At 52.6% G+C, this 27,231-nt stretch overlaps 1 protein-coding gene across 4 annotated transcripts; it reads right to left on the bottom strand.

Moving 5' to 3' along the window:
• Window positions 1-10,409: 10,409 nt before the first annotated feature.
• On the bottom strand, window positions 10,410-27,107 carry NPR1 (natriuretic peptide receptor 1). 4 transcript variants are annotated; one of them, XM_035279285.3, is made up of 22 exons: window positions 25,966-27,107; window positions 25,130-25,329; window positions 24,499-24,612; window positions 23,807-23,942; window positions 22,740-22,831; window positions 21,821-21,956; window positions 21,351-21,435; window positions 20,414-20,534; window positions 19,623-19,697; window positions 19,305-19,382; window positions 18,729-18,833; window positions 18,095-18,169; window positions 17,826-17,982; window positions 17,093-17,248; window positions 16,662-16,830; window positions 15,802-15,948; window positions 15,592-15,715; window positions 15,370-15,438; window positions 14,618-14,792; window positions 14,312-14,410; window positions 11,205-11,296; window positions 10,410-11,048 (listed from the first exon to the last, which is right to left on the bottom strand). In XM_035279285.3, the coding sequence occupies exons 1-22, from the start codon at window positions 26,684-26,686 to the stop codon at window positions 10,986-10,988; spliced, it is 3,189 nt and encodes a 1,062-aa protein (XP_035135176.2). In that variant the 5' UTR covers window positions 26,687-27,107; the 3' UTR covers window positions 10,410-10,985. The 4 variants fall into 4 exon arrangements, with proteins under 4 accessions (XP_035135176.2, XP_035135177.2, XP_035135178.2 ...); XM_035279286.3 differs by having other exon boundaries at window positions 18,095-18,166; XM_035279287.3 differs by lacking the exon at window positions 19,305-19,382.
• Window positions 27,108-27,231: the final 124 nt, after the last annotated feature.

The raw sequence follows: 27,231 nt of genomic DNA, 5'->3' as shown, positions 1-27,231 counted from the left end.
GCTTCCCAAGTAGTTGGAATTACAGGCACAAGCCACCATGCCCAGCTACTTTTGTATTTTCCACTAATTTTGTATTTTGTATTTTCCTCCATGTTGGTCAGGCTGGTCTTGAACTCCCAACCTTAGGTGATCCACCCACCTCAGACTCCCAAAGTGGTGGGATTACAGGTGTAAACCACCACATCTGGCCGGGATATTACTTTTTTTTTTTTGAGACGGAGTTTCACTCTTGTTACCCAGGCTGGAGTGCAATGGCGTGATCTAGGCTCACTGCAGCCTCTACCTCCTGGGTTCAGGCAATTCTCCTACCTCAGCCTCCCGAGTAGCTGGGATTACAGGCGTGCGCCACCATGCCCAGCTAATTTTTTGTATTTTTAGTATAGATGGGGTTTCACCTTGTTGACCAGGATGGTTTCGATCTTTTGACCTCGTGATCCACCCGCCTTGGCCTCCCAAAGTGCTGGGATTATAGGCGTGAGCCACTGCGCCCGGCCGGGATATTACTTTTTGAGCTCCAACAGTACTTTGGTAAATCGTTGAGCAGCAGCTACCAAAGGCAAACAATTGCCTTTCCCATGATATAGCATTTATAAGTGTATAGCTGAGAGAAATGAGTACGTGTGGCTGCTAAAAAAGCATGTATAAGAATGCTCAGACTGGCCGTGGTGGCTACTAACTGAGATCCCTGCACTCCTGCCTGTAATCCCAGCACTTTGGGAGGCTAGGCGGGAGGATTTCTTGAGGTCGGGAGATTGAGACCAGTCTGGACAACATAGTTTAACTCCCTTGGCAAAGATTAGGCCTGTGAGAGAAATCTCACAGTCAGCATGGCTGACTCTATGTTGCTTCTAACCTCACAGGCTAGCTGTCAGAATTCTCTTATTCCTAGGCATAGGCCAAGCTCCCCATAGGATTAATTTAGTGAATAGATTGATTTAAAAGCAAGGATGCCAGGCTCGGTGACTCACGCCTGTAATCCCAGTACTTTGGGAGGCTGAGGCGTGGGATCACCTAAGGTTGGGAGTTCAAGACCAGCCTGACCAACATGGAGAAACCCTGTCTCTACTAAATATATGAAATTATCCAGGTGGGGTGGCGCATGCTTATAATCCCAGCTACTCGGGAGTCTGAGGCAGGAGAATAGCTTGAATCTAGGAGGCAGAGGTTGCGGAGAGCCAAGATTGTGTCATTGCACTCCAGGCTGGGTGACGGAGCAAGACTTGGCATGAGACAATCACTCAGGATGCTGAGGCACAAGAATCACTTGAACCAGGGAGGTGGAGGTTACAGTGAACTGAGATTGTATCACTGCACTCCAGCCTGGGTGACAGAGTGAGAGACTGTGTCAAAAAGAGAGAAAGAGAGAGCAAGAAAGAGAAAGAGAGAGAGAGAAAGAAAGATAAAGAGAGGAAGGAAGGAAGGAAAGAGAGAGAGAGAGGCTGGGTATGGTGGCTCATGCCTGTAATCCCAGAATTTTGAGAGGCCGAGGCAGGTGGATCTCCTGAGGTCAAGAGTCCAAGACCAGCCTGACAAACATGGTGAAACCCTGTCTCTACTAAAAATACAAAAAATAAGCTGGACATGGTGGAGTGTGCCTGTAATCCCAGCTACTCAGGAGGCTGAGGCAGGAGAATTGCCTGAACCCAGGAGGTGGAGGTTGCGGTGAGCGGAGATCGCGCCATTGCACTCCAGTCTGGGTAACAAGAGTGAAACTCCATTTCAAAAAAAAAAGAAAAAAAAAATCATTGTTATAGGAAGTAACAATCAGAGTATGCCATGAGAAACGTAGGAGTTTGAGCTGTAGATTGTCTGACAGAAAATTAAAAAAACTTAAAAGAGGCCAGGCATGGTGGCTCATGCCTGTAATCCGAGCACTTTGGAAGCCAAGGAGGACGGATCACCTGAGGTCGGGAGTTCAAGACCAGCCCGACCAACATGGTGAAACCCCGTCTTTAAAAAAAAAAAAAAACTTAAAACATTTTTTCAAAAAGGAAAAAAGAAAAGCAGTAGATAATATTACAGAAGTGGGATAGTTATTAATACATATATTATTCTAGATTGTGAGATTTTTGGATTTTTGTCAACTCTTGGAAATGTGTAATTTGTTGTAATTTCTTTTCTCTCTCTGTTGCCAGGCTGGAGTACAGTGGCATGTCTCGGCTCACTGCAACCTCCGACTCCAGGGTTCAAGTGATTCTCCTCCCCCAGCCTTCCAGTAGCTGGGACTACAGGCATGTACCACCACGCCCAGCTAATTTTGTTTTGTTTTGTTTTGTTTTTTGAGACGGAGTTTCACTCTTGTACCCCAGGCTGGAGTGCAATGGTGCAATCTGGGCTCACCACAACCTCTGCCTCCCGGGTTCAAGCGAATCTCCTGACTCAGCCTCCAAGAGTAGCTGGGATTACAGGTGCCTGCCTCCATGCCCAGCTAATTTTGTATTTTTAGTAGAGATGGGGTTTCTCTATGATGGTCAAGTTGGTCTCAAACTCCTGACCTCAGGTGATCCACGCTCCTCGGCCTCCCAAAATGCTGGGATTACAGGTGCGAGCCACCGTGCCCGACCATGCCCGGCTAATTTTTGTAGTTTTAGTAGAGACGGGGTTTCACCATGTTGACCAGGATGGTCTCGATCTCTGACCTCGTGATCCACACGCCTTGGCCTCCCAAAGTGCTGGGATTACAGGCTTGAGCCACCGTGCCCAGCCCCTAATTAAATATTTCTTTTTCTTTTTTTTTTTTTGAGACGGAGTTTCGCTCTTGTTACCCAGGCTGGAGTGCAATGGCGTGATATTGGCTCACTGCAACCTCCGCCTCCTGGGTTCAGGCAATTCTCCTGCCTCAGCCTCCTGAGTAGCTGGGATTACAGGCACACGCCACCATACCCAGCTAATTTTTTGTATTTTTTAGTAGAGACGGGGTTTCACCATATTGACCAGATGGCCTCGATCTCTTGACCTCTTGATCCACCCGCCTCGGCCTCCCATAGTGCTGGGATTACAGGCTTGAGCCACCGCCCCTGGCCCTCTAATTAAATATTTCAAAACCAATTTTGTATTCTTTTTTTGAGACGGAGTCTTCCTTTGTCACCAGGATGGAGTGCAGTGGCATGATCTTGGGTAATTGCAACCTCTGCCTCCTGGGTTCAAGCAATTCTTGTGCCTCAGCCTCCTGAGTAGCTGGGACTAGAGGCAGGCGCCACCACACCCAGCTAATTTTTGTGTTTTTAGTAGAGATGGGGTTTTACTATGTTGGCCAGGATAGTCTCGATCTCTTGACCTCGTGATCTTCTCACCTCAGCCTCCCAAAGTGCTGGGATTACAGGCGTGAGCCACCATGTCCCGCCTCTATTCTTTCTTTCTTTCTTTTTTTTTTTTTTAAGACAGGGTTTCACCATGTTGGTCAGGCTGGTCTTGAACTCCCGACCTCAGGTGATCTGCCCCGCCTTGGCCTCCAAAGTGTTTGGATTACAGGTGTGAGCCATCATGCCCGGCCTCTTTTTTTTTTTTAAAATGGGAACCAACAAACTATGTAAACTCCAAGTTCTACAAAACCTGGATCCACCCTGGCTTGGGCCAGCTGCAGAAGGTCTTGGAGGAGACAGTTACTGTCCAGTGGAGTTTTTAGATAAAAGGAAAAAGACTGATCTCTATGTGACATATCCCTCCTTTCCCCCAAATCCTGTATGAAATCTTTAGCAAAATAGCTATTTTTTAACTTTAAAATTTAACAGTGAATCAGGTGGAAGAGACTTAGATTAACAGCAGCAATGTGAGAAATTCCATGGGGGTGAAGGGAGGGGTGTAGGTGTGGCCACAAGTTTCATAATAGGTAGGGAGGTGAAAATTGCCTGCTCTCTGCACTCCTCAGACTGCACCTGGAAAATTCTGCCCCAGATAAGGAGGCAGGTTGTCAAAGGGACATGGACAAACTAGGGCAAACCCACAGGCACTCACCCAGAGAGATAAAGAGTTTGGAGTCAGAGCTTGGAGAATCCTCCCTCCTTCTCTCCCTCCCATCTTTCTTTCCTTCCTTTCATTCTTTTCTTTCTTTCTATGAGACAGGGTCTCAATATTTCCCAGGCTGATCTTGAACTCTTGGCTTCAAGCAATCCTTCTTTTGCCTTGGCTTCCCAAAGTACTGGGATTACAGGTTTGAGCCACATGCCTAGCGAAGGTTTTGGAGAAATTTCTCAAGAAACTACAGATGGCCTTTGACTTACTATTCTTTCTTTCTTTCCTTTCCTTTTTTTTTTTTTTTTTGAGACAGAGTTTCACTCTTGTTGCCCAGGCTGGAATGCAGTGGCGAAATCTCAGCTCACTGCAACATTGCCTCCTGGGTTCAAGTTATTCTTTTTCCTCAGGCTCCCAAGTAGCGGATTGCAGACACGCACTGCCATGCCTGGCTAATTTTTGGATTTTTAGTAGAGACAGGGTTTCACCATATTGGCCAGGCTGGTCTTGAACTCCTGACCTTGTGATCCGCCTGCCCCTGCCTCGGCCTCCTAAAGTGCTGGGATTACAGGTGTGAGCCCCCGTGCCCAGCTTTTTTTTTTTTTTTTTTTGCCAGAGTCTCTATATTTCCCAGGCTGATCTTGAACTCCTGGCTTCAAGCAATCCTCCTGCCTGACCTCCCAAAGTGCTGGGATAACAGTTTTGAGCCACGTGCCTAGCCAAGAAATTTCTTTAAGAAATTTCTCAAGAAACTGAAGATGATCTTTGATTTACTTTTTCTTTTTCTTTCTTTCTTTCTTTTTTTTTTTTTTTTTTTGCTATGGAGTTTCACTCTTGTTTCCCAGGCTGGAATGCAATGGCGAAATCTTGGCTCACTGCAACCTCCGCCTCCCTGGTTCAAGCAATTCTCCTGCCTCAGCTTCCCAAGTAGCGGGGATTACAGATGCCCACTACCACACTTGGATAAATTTTTATGTTTTTAGTAGAGACAGAGTTTCTCCATGTTGGTCAGGCTGGTCTCAGGTGATCCGCCTGCCTTGGCCTCCCAAAGTGCTGGGATTACAGGCGTGATCCAGAGAAGATCGTAGATGTTTTTAAAAGGATTTCAGACCTGGATAGGGAGTTAGCTTGCATAATCTGTACTTTTCCTAACACAAAGATTTTTAGATTTTACCGGTATCTCTCATGAAGGGGTTCAATCCGGTGCTGCATTTCACTTCCAGCTATTCTCTGGACATAAGTAACTTCTTAAATCTGGCATTATGGGCCAGGTGTGGTGGCTCACACCTGTAATCCCAGGACTTTGGGAGGCCAAGGTGAGCAAATCACTTGATGCCAGGAGTTTGAGTCCAGCCTTGGCAACATACTGAAACTTTGTCTCTACTAAACATTTAAAAAAATTAGCTGGGGGCCAGGCATGGTGGCTCATGCCTGTAATCCCAGGACTTTGGGAGGCCAAGGCAGGTGGATCGCCTGAGGAGCAGCCCGGCCAACATGGCGAAACTCCGTCTCTTCAAAAATTACAAAAATTAGCTGGGCTTGGTGGCAGGTACTTGTAATCCCAGCTACTCAGGAGGCTGAGGCAGGTGAATCGCTTCAACCTGGGAGGTGGAAGCTTCAGTGAGCTGAGATCATGCCATTGCACTCCGGCTGGGTGACAGAGTGAGACTCTATCTCCCAAAATAAATAAATAAATAAATAAATAAAATTAGCTGGGGGTGGCGGCGTGCTCCTGTAGGCACAGCTACCAGATCCTCCTGCCCAGCTACTTGGGAGGCTGAGGCGGCAGGATCACTTCAGCCCAGGAGTTTCACGCTACCGTGAGCTCTAATTGCTTGGCTGCACTCCAGCCCAGCCTGGGAGATAAAGTGAAATTCTGTCTCAAAAAAAAAAAAAAAAAATCTAGCATTATGGTTTGCATAATGTTGACTCTTAATCATACCGACCAACACCTAGTTTTTATTACTTGCCAGTGTTCGGAGCATGTAACAGGAACTACTAAATCATGTTATTCTCAAAACAAACCTATGAAGTAGGTCTTAGGATCATTCCTGAGTTACAGAAGGCAGAAGGAACCTGAGTAGTTTGCCCAAGGTTACATGGATTAGGAGTGACAGAGCTGGAATCTAAATCCAGGCAGGCTATCTCCAGAGTCCAGCCTCTTACCCAACTTTGCACTGCCTCTCACTTGATAGAGGACTGAAATTGTGCCAGTTTTGAACACCGGTATCTGCATGGTATTTTGGCCTAATTTTTGCCTGCTGGAAGGGGCTGACCCCATCATCGTACATACAATACCCAAGGCATACCATATGTAGTCCACATTTGGAAGCCAAAGGCAGACAGTCATACTGGGATGATTGCATCAAGTCCAGACAGGGTGTCACTGTCATGAACAGATGTGCCTGATTATGGAGTCTTCCCTTCGGAAAGTTTTTCTTTCTTTCTTTCTTTTTTTTTTTTTAAAGATGGGGTTTCTCCATGATGGCCAGGCTGGTCTTGAACTCCTAACCTCAGGTGATCCACCCACCTCGGCCTCCCAAAGTACTAGGATTACAGGCGTGAGCCACGGCACCCAGCCTTGGAAAGTTTCTTAAAGAGCATCCAGCCTATCCTCTGACATACTGGTGCCAGTGTATGTGGTATGGAAGTGGGTGGCTGAGGTCTTTTCCAATCTGGACTCTTTCACTGCTTCTCTAACCTTGTTTTGAGGTACAGTCAAGGAGGTTTCTGGCACCACCTCCCCTGTTCCTAATAGAATGCAGTCTGGGAGCAGGCATGGGATGTGGTCTCATCTTCCTTCAGAGCATCGTCACCTGGCTTTGTGCCGCCTCCGAACCCTTCATCTTTGTGGTAAACACCTCGCCTAGGAATCTTACTTTCGTTCCAACCTAAAAATCTCCCTGATCTCCCTGGACAGCGTTTTTTTCTTTTTTTGAGACGGAGTTTCGCTGTTGTTACCCAGACTAGAGTGCAATGGCACGATCTCATCTCACCACAACCTCCGCCTTCTGGGTTCAAGCAATTCTCCTGCCTCAGCCTCCCTAGCAGCTGGGACTACAGGTGCGCACCACCATGCCCAGCTAATTTTTGTATTTTTAGTAGAGATGGGGTTTCACCATGTTGACCAGGAGGGTCTCGATCTCTTGACCTCGTGATCCACCCACCTCGGCCTCCCAAAGTGCTGGGCTTATAGGCGTGAGCCACCGCGCCCGGCCTTTTTTTTTTTTTAAATAGCTCCTGCAATTTAATTAAAAAATGGACTTTCAGTCTGCCAAACTGGCCTCTGCTTAATTAGATTCCAAGGATCTGTCCTGAAAGGTATAAATCTTTTTAAAAATAATTATTACTAAATATACTGCTATGATAAATAAATTACTCAAATCCTTTGACGTAGAGAAAAAAGGGGGTGGGGAGGAGGTTATTTGTCTGTTTCTGTCAGCTCGGTTTTAGTTCTAGGCCCTGGCCTTGTTCGGGGCTGGCTGGGCGGGGGTTCCCTCTGCACTGCCTCCAGCTGGCCCTCCCACCCGCCTGCTGAGCTGCCTTCTTAGGCCGCCCCTCTCTTCCAGGGTCGTCACGTGGGCTGATGAGATAATGTATGTGAAAGCCTCTGTCAACTGCAAGGCACAATTGAATGCCAATTATTATTGTTATTCTTGCCATACTCTGGGGAAACCCTGTGGTCCCCACCCCTCCCAAACGTACTAGGCGGGACAGCCCGGGAAACTGAGAGGCTAGACGGCCCCTCCTATGTGGGCGGAGGTTCCTGGCACAGGACGGTCTCCCCAGCCTGGGGGGAGGGCTTTATTGCTACCCTCCTGCCCTCTCAGGAATGGCTTTCCCAGCTCTTCCTGGCTTCAGGGGCCTTCCTCCGGAAGGAAATCTCCTTAGGTGCAGTGAAAGTTCTCGGGCCGCTGAAATCATCGACTCTTTAGGCCCCTCCTCACCTCCGCCCCACTGCCCCCTCCCCTCCTGGTGCCCGCAGCGGAGCCAGGCTGCCCCGGAAGGATCTGACCGGCAATTTCCTAGAATTGTCCTTCTGGAGCTCCTCAGTCGTCCACTCCCCACCCCTCTTCCCCACCTCAGTTAAGATTCCCCTCCCCAGAGCCCAAGACCTTGTAGCTGTCCCAGACCCACTCTGATATTCCCAGGCCCCCCATGGCTCTCGATCATAGCCAGTCTTTTCAGAGGCTGCCTACTACCATTGGGAGGAGGTGCTGGGGCATGGGAGGCTACAGGGCCACCAGGGCCCATCAGGAAGTTGAGTAGCTGTGGTTACCAGGACAACCATCTCTTGGTTAGGCCTTCCCAGTGCTGTTCATCCTGGGCTTGGCTGGTGAGAGGACTGGACCCTATCTGCTCCCTGTCTCAATAAATCAAGCCTGACTAGGGCCAAAAAGGGTGGGCAGCAAGCACAAAACAATCAGAGTCACTGGACAGGAGGGGAGCAATTCATCCTTTTTTCATCTCAAACTGCCAGCTGTGTACCAGGGAGCAGTGGCACATCAAAACTCCAAGCTCCCGGTGGTCACCCTACATCCAGGTCCTACAGGGTGGACTCCAGAAAGAGGCCTGGGAGGTCCGGGGAGAGGCCTGCCTGTGCTTGATGGATGGTCCCAAAGAAATGTCTGGCACTTTCCTCCCCCATGGGGGCAATGGAGCCGCAGCCACCTCTCCCCCGCATTCCTGCCTTGGAAGGAGGGGTAAGGGGTGGGTCCAGCAGGGGAACCAAGGCTTCTGGCCCAGCTGAGAGGCATTTTGCAAACTATGACTCACATTTGTCTACACTGACATGGGGAATGGAGGAGCAGGTGAACAATCCCCAAATTCCACCTGGGTTGAAAGGCATTCCTACGTTCCCACCCGACCTGCACTTCCTCCCCGGCTTTCAGGCCTCTGCATTCAGTCCATTTAATTACATGATTCCTACTGTATGCCAACCATTGAGTAACATAGCAGTTCTCAAAGTGTGGTCCACAAATCTTGGGAATCCCCAAGATATTTTCAGGGCATAGATGAGGTCAAACAATATTCATAATAATTCTGATATGTTATTTGCCCTTTTGACAGTGTTGACACATTGCATCGAAAAGCAAAATGGGGCAAAACTGCTGTGGCTTTACATAAATCAAGGCAGTGGTGCCCCATTAGTATCATCTGTATTCTTCACCACTGTACATGGAAAAGGCTGGTTTCACACAAGAATGTTATCGATAAAACCGGGTGTGGTGGCTCACGCCTGTAATCCCAGCACTTTGGGAGGCTGAGGCAGGTGGATCATGAGGTCAAGAGATCGAGACCATCCTGGTCAATGAGGTGAAACCCCATCTCTACTAAAAATACAAAAATTAGCTGGGCATGGTGGCGCGTGCCTGTAGTCCCAGCTACTTGGGAGGCTGAGGCAGGAGAATTGCTTGAAGTCAGAAGGCAGAGGTTGCGGTGAGCTGAGATCATACCATTGCACTCCAGCCTGGGTAACAAGAGCGAAACTCCGTCTCAAAAAAAAAAAAAAAAAATGTTATCAATAAAACCCAGTGTGGTGGCTCACACCTGTAATCCCAGCACTTTGGGAGGCTGAGGCAGGTGGATCACTCCAGCCTGGGTGACAGAGAGAGACTCTGTCTCAAAAATAATAAAAATAATAATAATAATTCTTTTTTTTTTTTTTTGAGACGGAGTTTCGCTCTTGTTACCCAGGAGGCTGGAGTGCAATGGCGGCATCTCGGCTCACCACAACCTCCACCTCCTGGGTTCAGGCAATTCTCTTGCCTCAGCCTCCTGAGTAGCTGGGATTACAGGCACATGACACCGAGCCCAGCTAATTTTTTGTATTTTTAGTAGAGATGGGTTTTCACCATGTTGACCAGGATGGTCTCGATCTCTTGACCTCGTGATCCACCCGCCTCGGCCTCCCAAAGTGTTGGGATTATAGGCGTGAGCCACTGCGCCCGGCCCAATGTGTCTTTAAACCAGTTTCAGCACTATTGGGCAATTCATAGGCTGTTACTACTCTCAGAGCCTGCATTTCCAGCTTAAGGTTCAAGAGTCTTGGAGGATTGCGGTGGCTCACACCTGTAATCCCAGCACTTTGGGAGGCTGAGGCAGGTGGATCATTAGGTCAGGAGATCAAGACCAGTCTGGCCAACGTGGTGAAACCCTGTCTCCACTAAATACAAAAAACTAGCCTGGTGTGGTGGTGCACGCCTATAGTCTCAGCTACTCTGGAGGCTGAAGCAGGGGAATCGCTTGAACCTGGGAGGCGGAGGTTGCTGTGAGCCGACATCTCGTCACTGCACTCTAGCCTGATGACAGAGTAAGACACCATCTCAAAAAAAAATCGAGAGTCTCTTTTTTTCTTCTAGGCCCTTGTAGAAGAAGAAGCGATAGTCTTATTTGAAGTAGAGAGTGGAGAAGTGACTGTTTTCTGGCAACCCTCTCTCCCTCAAGAAGAGACACTGTCACTGGAATAAAGATTTTAATCGTCTCTGCTCACAGCAGAAGCAAGGCATACAGGCCCCCAACCCTTGTGCACCACCCCTCTTCTCCCCATTCACTGTGTCCATTGCTGGGTGGAGGGGTTGGGGGATTGGGTATTGTGGCCAGGCCCAAATGTGGGCTCCCCTGCCCTCACTTCACGTCTCTTTTCGTGTTCCCCTTCAGGTGACTTTCTCCTCCCAGGAAGTCACAGGGTGGCCAGGTTGAGGGAGGAGAGCATGGGAAGGTGAGGGGATAAGAATCCACAGCCCAGTCCGGCCTGAGTCCAGGTGGAGAGCAGATGAACGTGACTGTGTGTGCGCCTCTGTGCATGGCCGTGGGCTAGGCCCAGCCTGTAAGCTCTGAGTTCCCCCCAACATGCCAGTCCCCTCTCGGGTCCTCCTATCTGGTGTCTCCACTGGGGTCAGCACACCTGTGCTATCCAAACTTCTTCCATCCTTTGGTGTTGGTGGGGCTGCTGTGGGCGAGGCTGAGGCCTGGCACCTCTGTCGTTTCTGTCACAGGGTAGGGAGGTGTGGAGGGATAGGAGAGAAGGCAGGTCAGCCTCGGGTGCTACTCCCTCGCTCGCCCAGGAGCCAGTAGGTTCGAACCTTGCCTTTGCCCTGGAGGGAAAAAGAAGAGGGTGGGCTGGGGAATGGCACCTGACCTTTCCCCAGTCAGATGAGAGCCTTAGGGATGGGAGTGGCATTGGCTGCTTGAGAAGGGTAACTCCCTCTAGGACCCCAAAAGGTGGGAAGGGCAGAGGCTTCCCCCTCTACCTTCATTTCTACATCCCCTCGAAGCTCCAGCTCAAAACCACCAAACTCCTCCAGGACAGCCTTGGTCTCAGAAGACAAGTGGATCTTCAGGGCTGGGTAGGAAGGACAGGGGAGAAGGGAAGGTGAGGGATGTGAGAGATGAGAGCATTGAAGTAGTGGCAAAAGAGACCAGGGACTGTGGGAGTGGACAGGTGCCCTCTCTCCCTCTTGGGCCAGGAAGCCCTCTAGCTCAGAGAGGCCCCACCCCCTGCATATAGTGCATGGCCACATTAGCCTCTCATTTAGAACTCTGGAGCTGTGTAATCCAATACAGTAGCCACTAATCACGTGTGCCTGTTTCAACTTAAATTAATTAAAACTAAATACAGTTAAAAATTCAGGCTGGGCACTATGGTTTATGCCTGTAATCCCAGCACTTTGGGAAGCTGAGGTGGGAGGATCACTTGAGGTCAGGAGTTTGAGACCAGCCTGGCCAATATGGCGACACCCTGTCTCTACTAAAAATACAAAAATTAGCTGGCTGTGGTGGCGCACACCTGTAATTCCAGCTACTCGGGAGGCTGAGGCAGGAGAATCACTTGAACCTAGAAGGTGGAGGTTGCAGTGAGTTGAGACTGTACTACTGCACTCCATCCAGCCCGGGTGACAGAGTGAGACTCCATCTCAAAAAAATAAAAAATTCAGGGCCTCAGTCGCACCAGTCACATTTCCAGTGACCAGTGGCCACATGTGCTTAGAGGCTACCGCGCTGGACAGCACAGAATACAGAACATTTTCCTGACTGCGGAAGGCCCTGTTGGACAGCACTGCTCTGGAGCACCACCGGGCTCTACACAGCATAGTGGTTAGGAGCTGGCACTTTGGATCCTGCACTGCCTCAGTATGAACCTCGGCTTGGATGCTTGCTTGGGTCAGTAATATAAATGCTCTCTGCTTCATTTTCCTAATCTGTAAAATGCTGATAGTGTAAGAACCCATCTCAAAACTTTGAGATGTGAAGATTAAATTTAACATCCGTAAAGGATTCAAACGGAATGGGCCACCTCAGAAACACTATGGCCGGGCGCAGTGGCTCACGCCTGTAATCCCAGCACTTTGGGAGGCCGAGGCGGGCAGATCACGAGGTCAAGAGATCGAGACCATCCTGGTCAACATGGTGAAACCCCATCTCTACTAAAAATACAAAAAATTAGCTGGGCATGGTGGCCCGTGCCTGTAATCCCAGCTACTCGGGAGGCTGAGGCAGGAGAATTGCCTGAACCCAGGAGGCGGAGGTTGCGGTGAACCGAGATCGCACCATTGCACTCCAGCCTGGGTAACAAGAGCGAAACTCCGTCTCAAAAAAAAAAAAAAAAGAAGCACTATGTAAATTGTTGCTTTCATGGTTTGTGGCCAAGGAGGAACTGAGGCCCAGGGTGATCTGCCCAAGTGGCCGAGGAGGCCCGTGATGGAGTGAGGCTCAGTATTCTCACACCCTTTCTTTGACCGCTGTCTGAACTCAGGTCCCTACTTCTGGGGTTTGCATCAGTCACGGTGGCCTTGCTGTGTTGAACAATTTATTTCTTTTATTTTCCTTTCCTTTCCTCTCCTCTCTTTTCTTTTCTGTTTTTTTCTTTTCTTTTCTTTTTTGCATTAGAGTCTCAGTCTATTGCCCAGGCTGGAGTGCAGTAGTGCAATGTCAAATCGCTGCAACCTCTACCTCCTAGGTTCAAGCGATTCTCCTGCCTCAGCCTGGGATTACAGGCATCCACCACCACGATCGGCTAATTTTTTGTGTTGTTAGTAGAGATGTGGGGTTCACCATGCTGGTCAGGCTGGTCTCGAACTCCTGGCCTTAACTGATCTGCCCGCCTTGGCCTCCCAAAGTGCTGGGATTACAAGCATCCCCAGAGCCCAGTGTGTTGAACAATCTCTGGGAATGTGCTCCTTGAGGACTGGACCTCAGCGAGGGGCTCTACTCTGACAGTGCCTAACACAGTGCCCAGGGAATATCTGCCAAACTAGATCCCTCTGGACTGTCAGGACTGGCTCCCAAGCAGCCTTTCTTTCACCATAAGGTTTGGATGAGGTCCACATGGATTTCTCAGCTAACTCTGTGTCTGGGCCGTGTTACTATCCCAGAGCCTGGCACTGTGGTCACTCAGTAAATGTTTACTGCATTGAATTGTGTCAAATATAGCAGGAGGACAGAAGATCAGCAGGAGGCAAGAGCAAGGAGTGGGTGGGAGCAAGCATTTGTTAGGTGCCTACTGGGCGCCAGCGTTTTTGCTAGGTTTCTTTTTTTTTTTTTTTGAGACGGAGTTTTGCTGTTGTTACCCAGACTGGAGTGCAATGGCACAATCTTGGCTCACCGCAACCTCCGCCTTCTGGGTTCAAGCAATTCTCCTGCCTCAGCCTCCCGAGTAGCTGGGACTACAGGCGCGCACCGCCATGCCTGGATAATTTTTGTATTTTTAGTAGAGATGGGGTTTCACCTCGTTGACCAGCATGGTCTCAATCTCTTGACCTCGTGATCCACCCAGCTCGGTCTCCCAAAGTGCTGGGATTATAGGCGTGAGCCACCGCACCCGGCTTTGCTAGGTTTCTTACAATCCTGAGATAGATATCATTTTACAGATAATCCGCTGAGGCTCAGAAAAGCTCAAAATGACAATTATGTGGTAGGCATTTTTTACGGGTTTCTCACATAACCCCTGTGAGGTAGATTTTTTTCCCTCATTTTACAGATGGGAAAAACCATGGCTCAGAGAGGTATAGCCAGCTGTGGAGCTGAGATTCACAGCCAAGTAGGCTGGCTCTGAAGCCATCTTTACCACATCAAAGGTGGAGCAGAGGGTCTTACCACCTGGAAACTCTCCTGCTGGGAACTCTCCAACACTGGCCTGGAAATACTTTTACATCGTTTGGCAAGAGGGACAGCAGGAACCCGAGTCTCTGATTACAGTCAAGGTGATGAGCCCAGGTTGAACTATTAATATTATGAGAAGGGGAACTTGGGAGGTGAAAGGGCTAGGAGTTCAAAAAGGGGCTGTGTAGGCACAAGCTGCTCCAGGGTGCCATTTCCCTCAGCCATGCTGCCCTCCCCATTCCCTCTAGGAGGACTGTACCTTCCCCATTAGACTCCATTCTTGAGGCTGTGTTGACCGTGTCCCCAAAGAGACAGTAACGAGGCATCTTCAGTCCCACCACTCCGGCACACACGGGTCCTGGGAGGAGCAAGGGAAGGAGAAGACATCAGTGAGTGAGAGAGGGAGGGGTGTTAAAGGAGGTAGGTGGGCAAGGGGAGGCGGGGTGGGGGTGGAGAGAGAGAGAGAGAGAGAGAGAGATGAAAGGGTGAGTGCTGGGCCAGGAGACAAATTTCCCGTGGAAGCCTTGGCCTGCGGATGCCCCACCTGCACCTTCAGTGGCCTCACCTGTGTGGATGCCAATGCGCAAGCGCAGCTGCTCCTGGGGCCGGTGGCGGATTCGGAAGGAGTGCACAGCATCCAGCAGCGCCAGGGCCATGCGGGCCACCTCACAGGCGTGGAGCCGCCCGTTCCGCACAGGCAGCCCTGACACTACCATGTAGGCGTCGCCAATTGTCTCCACCTGTTGGGGTGGGGAGGGGGTGCGGGACTTGAGGGCTGCAACTGTGTGGCCGGCCACACCATCACACCGGGTGCAGCGCCTGTCATTCTGTACCCTCATCTGTCTTTGCTCATCCTCCATCCCAAACCGGTTCTCTGCCTGTTCCTGGGTCTCCCTGTGCCACTGTCTCTGCCCAGGTTCCCTGGTCTCCTCTCTTAAGACTCCACATCAGGCCAGGTGCAGTGGCTCACGCCTGTAATCCCAGCACTTTGGGAGGCCAAGGCGGGTGGATCACAAGGTCAAGAGATCGAGACCATCCTGGTCAACATGGTGAAACCCCGTCTCTACTAAAAATACAAAAAAAATTAGCTGGGCACGGTGGCACGTGCCTGTAATCCCAGCTACTCAGGAGGCGGAGGTTGCGGTGAGCCAAGATCACGCCATTGCACTCCAGCCTGGGTAACAAGAGTGAAACTCTGTCTCAAAAAAAAAAAAAAAAAAAAAAAAGACTCCACATCATTCTGCCTACCCTTCATCTTTTTCTGACCCTGTCCACGTCTGTCTGTCTGTCCCTTCCCGTCCCCACTCCCACCCTCACCTTGTACACATCAAAGTTGTCTATGACGGCATCAAAGCAGGTGTACAGGTCGTTGAGCAGGGTCACCACCTGGAAAGGAAGAGCAGCTAAGAGACAGGAAGTAAGGGACCCCCATCTGGGCTCAAGTGGGAACAGCAGAACCAGAAGGCAGGTCTGGTGGAATCCAGACACTGAGCCAGGCCAGCCTGCCTGCCTGGCACCTGTGGCTGATCCCTGGCCTACCTGCATGGGCGTGCTCTCTGCCGACAGCGCTGTGAAACCCACAATGTCACTGAAGTAGATGGTAACGCTGTCAAAGGCTTCGGCCTGCACTGTCTCCCCACGCTTCAGCTGCTCAGCCACTGAGCTAAAGGGTCAGGGTAGGTGCAAGATCAGAGAGGAGTGCCAGGACAGGGCCTTTGTGTTGGGGGGTCCCCAGACTTGGGTACTCACTGAGGCAGGATCTGGTAGAGCAGAGCCTCGGCCTTGCGCTTCTCCTCCAGGTACGCCTGGGTCCGCTCCTCCACCAGCTCCTCCAGGTTGTTCGCGTACTGCTCCATTCGGGACAGCAGGTTGTCCAGGATGTTGCTGCTGTTCTCCCTGGGGCAGCAGGTGGCGGTGGGGGTGGTGAGAGGAGCAGCGAGGCTTCCCTGGGAGTGCCCACCCCCAGGCACTCCCCCTGCCCAGGCTGCAGTGGGGACTCTAGAGAGGCTCAGGGTTGAGGGCACAGCAGGATACGGGGGAGCAGGGGAAAACAGAAGGAAGAAAGTTCAATTCCTCTCTGAGACCCCCAGGTCACGTATGAAGCTTCAGACAGGTGGCCATTTTGTGCATCTTTGTTGAAACCAGTAGGTCGGAAGGAGGTGGAGGCGGTGGAGAAGGACAAGAGTCAATAGCAAAGTGATGGCCACAGAAGGGTGTGTTTGGAGGAACTGGGCCTGGTAGGCACACTGGGCAAGGGAGATCGAGGACTGGGCAGGAGCTCCTGTGGAGGGCCAAGAGTCTAAGGGGCAGGAGTTAGGAGGCCCAGCTACTCTGCACACTGCTGAGAAGTCCAGGGGCCAGCAAGGGGAATGGGCAGGAAGGATGTAGGGTATCGATGGTGGAGGGAAGGGGTGTAAATGGCAGGGGACTGTGGGGACAGCTGTATTTGTGAAGAGGGCCATGAGGCTGTGGTGGGCTGGAGCAGACAGACTAGGTGTAGGGAGGAAGTGAGTGGTCTCCCTCTGCCACTGCGGGGATAAGCCAGAAGCGTTGGGTAAATGGTGGCTGTGGAGGAGGGACCTGGGGGATTCGTGACAAACACCAGGGACCTGTTAAACTTGCGCAGCGTCAGGCGGATCTGCTGGAATGGTGGCCTCTCCTGCGGGTCCTCAGCCCAGCACCGCTGCATCAGCAGCCCCAGCTCCTCCAGGTGACTCTGCAGGGCCAGGGAAGGCCGGAAGGGCGGCTGCTCACCCCGAGTCACCCGCTCGATGATCTCTGTATTGGGGAGTAGAGGAGCTGAGGGGTGGGGCTGGCCAACAGCCTAGTGAGAGACTGGAGCAACCAGCTGGGGTGGCAGGGGAAGTCCAAGACCAAGGCATGGGGGCGGGGGACTGGTCACTGACAGCAATGGGTCAAAGGGTGGTGACTGAGTCCCACTCCAGAAGGAAGGTGTGGTGGTGCTGCTAGGGGGCCCTCTACCTGGGACTGGGGTTTGTTGAGACTGTGGGCAGGTTTAAGGAAGGCGTGCTCCTCTCACCTTTGGGGCTGAGGTCCAAACCTTCCACATGGAAGACCCCACTCCTCAGGGCAATCTCCTGAAGGATGATCCCAAAGCTGTATACGTCACCAGCCTGGGAGCCGCGCACAGGGGGTGAAGCCATTCGCAGGAGCTCAGGGGCTGTCCACAACTTTTCTGTGGGTCAGAGGTCAGGAGTCACCAAGTGAGGGAGCTCAAAGCTAAGGGGTGAGGGGAAACAAGGCTGTGGCAAAACAGATCGGGATGCATCACAGAGGATTAGAGCTAGAGGAGACCTTAGAGACTTTGGCCTTCCCTTTTCCTTTTCTTTTCTTTTTGAGATGGAGTCTCGCTCTGTCTCCCAGGCTGGAGTGCAGTGGCATGATCTCAGCTCACTGCAATCTCCACATCCCGGATTCAAGCAATTCTCCTGCCTCAGCCTCCCGAGTAGCTGGGACTACAGGTGTGTGCCACCACACTCGGCTGATTTTTTTGTAGTTTTAGTAGAGACGGGGTTTCACCATGTTAGCCAGGATGGTCTCAATCTCCTGACCTTGTGATCTGCCCGCCTTGGCCTCCCAAAGTGCTGGGACTACAGGCGTGAGCCACTGAGCCCAGCCCTCCCTTTTTCATGGATGAATGAATGGAGGCTGGAGCTAGGACATGGATGCTCAAACCGGTCAGAGGCCTCGCATCAGTCTCCCTTCTGGGTGGTGCTGGGGGCAGGTGTTAGGGGTCAAGAGTCAAGGCTCACTGGCATAAAGGGTGTGTCCTTGCTCTGGGTCCGGGTCCCTGAAGCTCTCCAGCCCGTAGTCGGTGATCTTGAGCACAAAACGCCCATCTACCACGCAGTTGGATGACTTGAGGTTCCCATGAGAGCAGATAGCCCCATTATGTAGAAACAGCATGCCCTGGGAAACGTGAGGGGCAGATGTCTTGGCCATGAGTGGGACCTACACCCGTGACCAGGAGAAGCATGCCTGGCCCCTCACCTACACGTCCAGTGGGTGCTTAGGGGCATACCTTGACGATGTCATTGGTGAGCGAGTACCGGAACATCCAGTCCAGGGTGATGCTCTCATTCTCCAGAATGTCCTGCTGGGGCAGTAAGAGTCAGACCATGGCCGGGTGCAGTGGCTCACACCTGTAATCCCAGCACTTCGGGAGACCAAGGCGGGTGGATCATGAGGTCAGGAGATCGAGACCATCCTGGCCAACATGGTGAAATACCATCTCTACTAAAAACACAAAAATTAGCCTGGAGTGGTGGCGTGCGCCTGTAGTCCCAGCTACTCAGGAGGCTGAGGCAGGAGAATTGCTTGAACCCAGAAGGTGGAGGTTGCAGTGAGCCGAGATCTTGTCACTGCACTCCACCCTGGGTGACAGAGCAAGACTCTGTCTCAAAAAAAAAAAAAGAGTCAGACCAATCCCCTGCAGAGCCCCACTAGGAGTTGGAGGAGGGTTCAGGGGTCCTACTGACAGGAACTGGTACGACAGGCTAAAACTCTGGATTGACACAGCCCTCCCCCAGCTCCCATTTTACTGATGGGGCCAGAAAGGTCAGAAAGAGGGCAAGGCATGCCTGGGGTCTGATGGCCAGTCAGGGGCAGAGACAGGGCTAGAACCCAAGTTTCTGGATGCCCCATGTCCCCCTCACCTGCAGGCTCCCACGGGGACAGTACTCTGTGAGGATGCAGATGTTGGGGGGGTCGGTGCAGGCTCCCACAAACCTGGTCAGGTGTTCATTCTGCACATCCCGCATCTGCAGATGAGACCAACATCAGGAGCTTGGCGGAGACCTCACTCCTCGCCAAGCTGCTGGCTAGCCTCAGGGACCTTCACTCTTCTTTCTCCTCCCCCACTCTTCTTAACTCCTTATTCATTTTCTGCAACCATCACTAGGATCTTCCCTGATGATTCCCACCCATGTCGTTTAGCCCACCCTCCCCAGAATCTGCTCCTACTCCCTCTACCTCCTAAGCCCTCTCCCCCTCAGGGACATCACATATGGCCTCTCAAGATTCCTCCAGGGTATCTCCAGTGGTCCCTTCTCCTAGCTTGGGATCTAAGGATTCCCCCACTCCCACCCACAAGATGAAGGTCCTTCCCAGGGCTCCAGTCCTTGCCCTTTCTTGAGTACCCTGAGATCCCTCCATAACTAGTTCTGTTGGCCAATCTCCCTTGTGTCCCTGAGGGCCCCTTCTCCATGCCACTGCCTCACTCCCCACATTACATGCTTCAGCTCAAACAGGACTTTTCGTGTCAGCTCAATGCGTTTACGGTTCACACGTTTCACAGCCACGAGGTTGCCCTGGGCATGGAATGGAGACTGTCACTGTGAAGAGCATGGCCCGGTGTCCTGGAATTCCAGCTACTCCCGACAGCCCATCCCTGCCCTCAGGACCCTCACTTGTTCCCAGTAGCCCACCCCTGGGGTCCGCATCTGCTGCTCCCCACCAGCTTACTCCTTCCCTCAGGACCCCCACCAGTCCTCCATCAGAGGACACTCCTGCCCCAGTCCCAAGGCCCGGTGATCTTTCCCCAGGCCTACCTTATAATATGCTGTCTTGGCAAAGACTTGGAACTGGCCCTCTGTGGTTAGCAGGGAGCCGTAATTGGAGCCTCTCTGAAAGGAGGGAGAGCGGGAGGAATGGTCACCCGGTGGAGCCAGTCTGCATCCTGATTGCTTGTGCTCTGTTCTTTATTGCCCTGCCTTACTCTGTCTTGCCTTTGCGTCATCCTTCCTTTTCGTTGTTTTTTTAGATGGATTCTTGCTCTATCGTCCAGGCTGGAGTGCAGCAGTGCTATCCTAGCTCACTGTCCAGCAGCCTCAGACTCCTGGGCTCAGATGATCCTCCCACCTCAGCCTCCAGAGTAACTGGGGCTATAGGCATGCGCCATCATGCCCGGCTAATTTTTGTATTCTTTGTAGAGATGATGTCTTGCTCTGTTGCCCAGGCTGGTCTTGAACTCCTAGGCACAAGCAATCCTCCTGCCTCAGCCTCCCAAAGTGCTGGGATTGCAGATGTGAGCCACTGCGCCTGACCCACCCTGCTTTATGTTCGAATCATAAATCTCCTCCTCATTTACTTGCTTTTTTTAAAAAAATGTGTTTTCACATGTACTATCTCCTCTGACCTTTAAAAGAGCCCTGTGAGGGAGGCTCTGCAGCTGTGATCATCATCTGAGACAGTCTCAGAGAGGGAATATGAGTCGCTCAAGGTCACACAGCAAGTGAAGGCAGAGCTGGGACTAGAATCTTGCTCCCTTCCCTATCCCTCAGGTACTGCCCCTGCACCCAGCTCTCATTTATTGCCTCCACACAAACACCAGTGTTCTTACCCCGCTCAGAGTCAGCCGGCTACCCGCACTCCGCAGGTGCCTCTCAAGGCTACTGGGCTCGACATCCTCCCAGCGCACCCGCCACAGCTCCGAGGCCAGTTCCTTCTCCAGCTGCATCTTCCTGGGGCATGAAGGCTGCATCTGAGCCTGTGGCTGAGCCCCTGACCTAGGACAGGGTGCTCCACAGCCCCTCCTCAGAGGCATGGAATCACATCATGGACTCAGAGATGGAGGGGAAATTCTATCCTCTGGACTGAGAATCAGGATGCCTGGGGGAAATTCTGTCTCACTGGGGACCTTGGGGGAATCACCTCAATGTCTGCATTTGGTAAAGAGGCCTCAATATCTATTTCATTCTTAACTATTATAAGAATGAAAAGAAATAGTGTATGTGGAAGTGCCTGGCACATATTACATGTTCAACTAGCAGTGATTTTATCCCCTCCCTCCTTGCTTTTGTGTATCATTAACTCCTCCTGCACTGCATTTTAGCCTCCACCGGACGGCAGGAATGGGGCTTATTCAACTCCCTTCTCCACTCTAGATTGAGCACCTGGCACACACCAGGGCTCGCCACCCTGCTCAGTAACATGGGCATGATCCCGAAAGTTCAGAACATTGCTTCCCATCTGGCCGGCGAGAGTAGCAAGGGAAACCAGTCCATGCCCCTATGATGTCACCCGTCAACTTGTCTGCTTCCTGGATATCTCTGACTTTCCTTGGCCATTCCTAGCCCAGTCTCTTCCCCTTGCCCTGCCATTTCCTTCTCTTTCTCTCTCCTCTGTCTTTTAAGTCTCCTTTATTCCTCATCTCCCTTGGTTTTCCCCTGCTGTCCCTTCATCCCTGTCCTCTTCCCTTTGGGTCCCCACCACCTCCTCTGCTATTGGTTCTCCAGGTCCTCCAGCCACATTCACCGCCTCCCCACATCACAGCTCACCTGTATATGAAGAAGGAGACAATCAGAATGCCGAGCAAGGAGAGGCTGCCCACCAAAGCCAGCACCTCCAGGGTGGAAAGGTGATCTGCAGGAGAGAGTCCGAATTGCAGCAAGAGAGATTTGGGTTAGACAACAGAAGGAAGAACTTTCTTTTTTTTTTAATTTTTATTTTTTAAAGACGGGGTTTCACCATGTTGGTCTGGCTGGTCTTGAACTCCCGACCTCAGGTGATCCACCCGCCTTGGCCTCCAAAGTGCTTGGATTACAGGCGTGAGCCACCACGCCCAGCCGTGGAGGAAGAAGTTTCTAATAGCCCATCAGTGAACTGGGATGATGGATGAAGGGAAGAAAAAGGCAGGAATCATTCTCAAGAAAGCCCTCATCGAGGGAGAGGAGCACCTACTCAACTGTGCTTAGGGGAAGGAGGCTGCATCTCTGGGATGGAGACCTGGAAGGCGAGGGCCAGTCACCTTGGTTGCATGCTGGGTCTTCGTTGTCAAAGCCACATTTGGGGACGTCGGGAGGAGGGTACCCCAGGGGCCAGCTCAATTTGCGCCCCGACACAGCCACCAGCTCTTGGGAAGTCCCATTGTAGTTCAGTACAACCTATGGGAGAGCAGGAGTGGTGGCTAGGCCAGGGCCTGAGGGGAAGGCTGCTGTGTAGCACAGCAATGTCACCTCCTACCTACCCCAGCTCTGCTTCCAGAGCTTATATATGTCTGGGTTGTCACCTGTTTACCAAGCCCCTGCTGCAACTGGATACTGGACCTCATACCACACACGTATTATTCAAGTGGAAACACCTGACAACTATCAAGAATTTTTACAAAGAAAACTCCATATAGAACCCAATGTCTACACTCAGGGAGTTTATAATCTTGGTTGAGGCACCAACCAAGCATTGATTTTTCTCTACCTATTTTCTTGGTAGAAAACAGAATAAGGCCGTGTTCACCTCAGCCTACATCCCCAGGCCCAATCCATGTGCCCCTCTTCCAGGAAACCTTCTCTGGATGACCTGTCCCTTGCTGCCATCGGTCTCAGTGGCTTCCTGTCCTCACTCACTTGTAGAGGTGTGTAATGTGCATCCTTTGTGACCCTGCCTCTGCTGGGAGGCGGTCCTGCCTGCTTCCCTTCGGAGCTCTCTGAGGCCAGGGTTGTGCTCTCTCCTCAGGCATGGGGCTCCCCAAGTGTGATGCCTGTGGGTCCCTATCGTTCTGGTGGCTTTCCCAGACTGGAGCTGGGTCTGTCTTATTCAGGGCTCTCGTAAGTGTCCAGGCACGGTAGAGTGGCTACAGGATAAAAGGTGCCCTGGTAAGGCTGTGGGGGGAAGTAGGAGGGTGAGATGCCATTTGGAGTTGGCACTGTCTTCTGGGTGCACAAACTTACCCTGAAGGCACCAGTCTCGGGATCCATATCCCAGAGGGAGAAGTCTGTTTCCCGATCACCACTGCTATCAATTTTCAGGTGTCCTGTCACACCTGAGGACACAGGGGAAGATGACTGTGTGGGAGAGAATGGAAGTTCAGCGGTATCCCACTTCATCTCTTCATCCTCTCATCTTTTTTGCCTTGCCTTCCAAACATACATGCATACAGAATGACAGTAAATGGTAAAAGGGCCGGGCACTGTGGCTCATGCCTGTAATCTCAGCGTTTTGGGAGGCTGAGGCAAGCGAATCACCTGAGGTCAGAAGTTTGAGACTAGCCTGCCAACATGAAACCCTGTCTCAACTAAAAAAACCTGCCAGTGTCCTCCTCCATCATCAGGAAAGACATGGAACAATGGGAAGGGAGGGAGGGTGATAACTGGGAATTGGGAAGGATGGAAGCTGGCAGAGGATCGTGGAGTGGGGGCTCAAGTTCCACGCTGGAGGGTCCCAGAACCTCTGGCTCTTTATATGTAATGATTTTGGCAGCCTGAGGAAGGGGTCAGTGGAGAGCGGAGAATTGGGAGCTGACTCTATGCCCGCAGTACTGTGGGGCCCCAACAGTCAGGAGCCCACCTCCCAGAGCTAGGTCTCTGCTTAGCTCAAGGTCAAACAGGACCCTATGCTCTGCAAGAAGTGATGCCCATCCCCCAAAAATACAAAAAATTAGCCAGGTGTGGTGGCGGACACCTGTAATCCCAACTACTCAGGAGGCTGAGGCAGGAGAATCGCTTGAACCTGGGAGTTGGAGGTTGCAGTGAGCTGAGATCTAGCCACTGCATTCCAGCCTTGGGAACAGAACGAGACTCCATCTCAAAAATAAAATAAAATAAAAGGATCCAGTGCCCAGCAGGGATGATTGAGGTTGGACACTCAGTAGGACTTCTGGAGGGATGCGCCTGAGAAAAAGCTGTGGAGGAAAAGGCTGGTGTGCACTGGTGACTCTGTGCTACAGACTTCTCACGACAGTGGGCACCTGGGATTCATCCCCCAAGGCTGCCCATTCCAGCCACCTCAAGGCCCTGACCTTGAAAGCTTCGGTTCCACATCCGCTGAGTGATGTTCTCCCCATCAGTGACAGTTCCTCCATGTGCCAGAGTCTCCGTCACTGCCTGGACATAGAGCAGCAGCCCATCATGGAAGGACGCTGGGATGGTGTTCACCTGTGGGGGCAAGCAGAGGTTGGCTGGGGTGAGGTGAATGAAGGGCATGGAGTTGGGGGCTGTGGGGAAGGGAATGAGAGGCACTGGGAGTTTGGAAGAGGATAGGAGAAAATAACACCCCTACATCACTGGGAGATTTTACTATTTATTTATTTTTGTTGTTGGTACCAACAGACTATTTAGATTTTACTATTTAAATGATGCCTTTGGATTAGCATCGCTTCCTGAATCACACTAGGCACACAGGGCGGGATGTATCATCTCTGTATTATGGATGGTAACCTGAGTTTCAGAGGCTGAACTTGCCAGTGTCCTCCTTCATCATCAGGAGGAGGCACTGATGATGCCTTGGAGTTGGCCCTGTCTTCCGGATGCACGAACTTACCCTGAAGGCACCAGTCTTGGGATTCACATCCCAGAGGGATAAGTCGGGAGAGACATGGAACAATGGGAAGGGAAGGAAGGGGAGAACTGGGAAGAGGGAATGGAGGCTGGCAGAGGGTCGTGGAGTGGGGGCTGAAGGTCCACGCTGTAGGGTCCCGGTACCTCTTCTTACCAGGCCGTCCTCCATGGTGAAGTTGAACTGCTCCCGGGCCAGGTGTTTTAGCTGCTTCAGGAATTCCAAGTACTCGGGATTATCTGGTTCTTTATATGTAATGATTTTGACAGCCTGAGGAAGCGGTCGGCAGAGAGCAGAGAGTTGGGAGCTGACTCTATCCCCGCAGTACCATGGGGCCCCAACAGTTAGAGCCCACCTCCCAGAGCTGGGTCTCCGCTTAGCTCAAGGTCAAACTGAACCCTATTCCCCGCATGAAGTGATGCCCATTCCAAAGCAGGGAATCCAAAGGGATGGCTTCTCCAAGTCCTGTCCAGACAGTGGGACTTTAACCTCCTCCCCTCTAAAGCCCATTTTCTTCTTTTTAGCCTGCTGGTGCTCAAGCGCCCCGGCTAGTCCCCTGCCTTTCACTGCCTAATTCCCAGAGAGCATCACCAACCACTTTTCTGTTCTGTGAGTTACCATGAGTGCATGAAGAAACAAACAGACCAAACCTTTTTTTTCTGGAATTCTTTCAGACACTGAGGGACACAGTGCCCAGAAATGACGTGCCACAAGCTGAGATGGCCTGAGCTTCAAACCTAGGTACTAACTTCAAACCTAGGTACTCACCTCAAACCTAGGTACTCACCTGAAAGGCTTGGCGGGCACTGACATCCTGCCCATCTCCTCTCTCCCAGGGCCTGCGGGGAACAGGGCCCTGTCCACCTTGCAGGCTTTGCCCAAAGATATCCAGGTGAAAGAAAACGTAGTCCTCCCCACTCAAGCCAGCTTCCAGGGCCAGAAGCATAAGGGCTCTGAAGGCATCAGGCGAGCTGCAGATGTAGATAACTGCAGAAAAAGGAGTATTCAGAGAGAGAAGCCTAGGTACTGTGGGAGAGACAGGGCTAGGAAAGCGGAGGCACCGAGGGGAGGAGGTTAGAGATGGGGGGCAGGAGAAGCCCGGTGAGAGTTAAGTGGCAACCCGGCTCAGCCTAGACCACGGCAGGGCAGGAGAAAGACGAAGGGTCGAAGGCGATGTGGGGGGCGGAAGAGAGGAAGGGACAGATATGGAGAGGGGAATAGTGGAGCTGAAGGTAGAGAAGGGTGGGGCCAGGAGGGCGACAGGAGCGAGGGCGGGGGGCGGTGCGGAGAGGACTTTGAGGAGCGACGGGAAGAGAGGATGAAGGTGGGGAGAAGGCTATAGGGAAGCGAGAAAATGCGGGAGATAAAAAGGGACCGGAACTGAGCTTTGCCAGGGTTGGAGGGAGTGAGTGGGGGTCGGGGAGGTGAGAGTATAGAGGCGCGGTGCAGGGTGGCTAAAAAGAGAGGGAAATAGAAAACTCCGCAGCAGAAAGGGCCTAGGAGCTGAGAGGGGAATGAAGACCGGGGAGGAGAAAGAAGAGTGGCCCGGACGAGAGACGAGAGTGGAAGTCAGAGGGGAAGCCCTGCGGCGGAGCTGCGGGACCCGGTGCGCCCGCGTCTCACCTCGGCCTTTGCGCGGCACGGTCCGCAGCAGCCTGGTGTAGTGGCCGAGGTCGTTCTCGGCGAACTCCAGGTGGTCCACCGTGATATTGAGGCGGTCGCGGACACGCATAAACAGCCCCTCCACGAGGAAGAAGCAGTGCTCGTCGTCACCCGGCCGGTAGGCGTAGAGCATGAGCGCCTGGCGCTCCCAGCCCAGCCGTCGGTGCAGCGCCGCCACGAAGTCGCCCAGCTTTGCGTAGCTGGGCCCCGCGCGGGTGGTCAGCGCGTACTCGTCCTTGACACCGAAGCCCAGCGCCGGGGCGCCGGCGGTCAGCAGCGGCACCCGCCAGTGCGCGGTGAAGCGCCCTACCGGGGCGGCGGCGTACACGCAGCCCGGGCCCAGGAACACCGCGGGGTTGTGCTCCCACTTGAGGTCCACCGCGGCCAGGGGCGCGGCGGTGTCAGAGCAGACGCCCAGCGCGTTCTCGCTGCTGCCCAGCACCGTGCGGACCGTCCAGCCTGGCAGCAAGTCGGGGCGCGCCTTCACCCGGGCCAGGGCCAGCTCCACGGCGGGTCCCACGCGCGCCCACGACCACGGGTACGAGGTGTTGGCCAGAGGCAGTACCACGGCTATCGTCAGGTTTCCCGCGCGGCTGCCCCGGAGTAGCAGCAGCAGCGGCGGCAGCAGCAGGAGCAGGAGCAGGCGCAGGCGGGAGCCGGCGGGACGCCGGGGCCCCGGCATGGCCTCAGCGGGCACCGCAGCGGGCGAGCGCTCCCACCATGGCCTCCTCCGTCCCCTACGGCTCAGCGGCTGGTCCCAGGCATCAGGCGCGTCCCTATGGGAAGAATTATGAGCGGGACAGGGGCGCTCACCCCGGGGTACGAGGCCCCCTGTAGCTACGACGGTCTGGGCGGAGAGCGCGAGGGGCGCGATGGAGGGGGACGCGCAGGGCGCCGCGGAGCAGGTGGGTGCCAGGAGAACGTCAGGCCAGAGGACCCGAGTGTGAACAACTGGGCTTGTGCGTGCGTGTGTGTGTGTGTGAGAGAGAGAGAGAGAAAGAGAGAGAGAGCGCTCCGTGGAGAAGGATGGGAGAAGGCCCGCGAGGGAGGGAAGAGGAGAGTGTGTGTTTGTAGCGTGCGTGCGCGCCTGCCTCGGGGAATGTGCCAGAAGGGGCGTCCGGCCGGCCCAAGTCTCCGGCTGTCCGGAGGGAACCGTGGAGGACCCGAGCCAAGCTCCGAACCCTCCCTCCCGGCCGCTTCCCCTCCCAGACTCAGTGACAGAAGAGC

Source organism: Callithrix jacchus, chromosome 18, assembly GCF_049354715.1.
Source record: "Callithrix jacchus isolate 240 chromosome 18, calJac240_pri, whole genome shotgun sequence".
NCBI classification, from domain to species: domain Eukaryota; kingdom Metazoa; phylum Chordata; class Mammalia; order Primates; family Cebidae; genus Callithrix; species Callithrix jacchus.
Note: the sequence above shows the minus strand (reverse complement) of the source record. Positions and strands in the feature narration are given on the sequence as shown.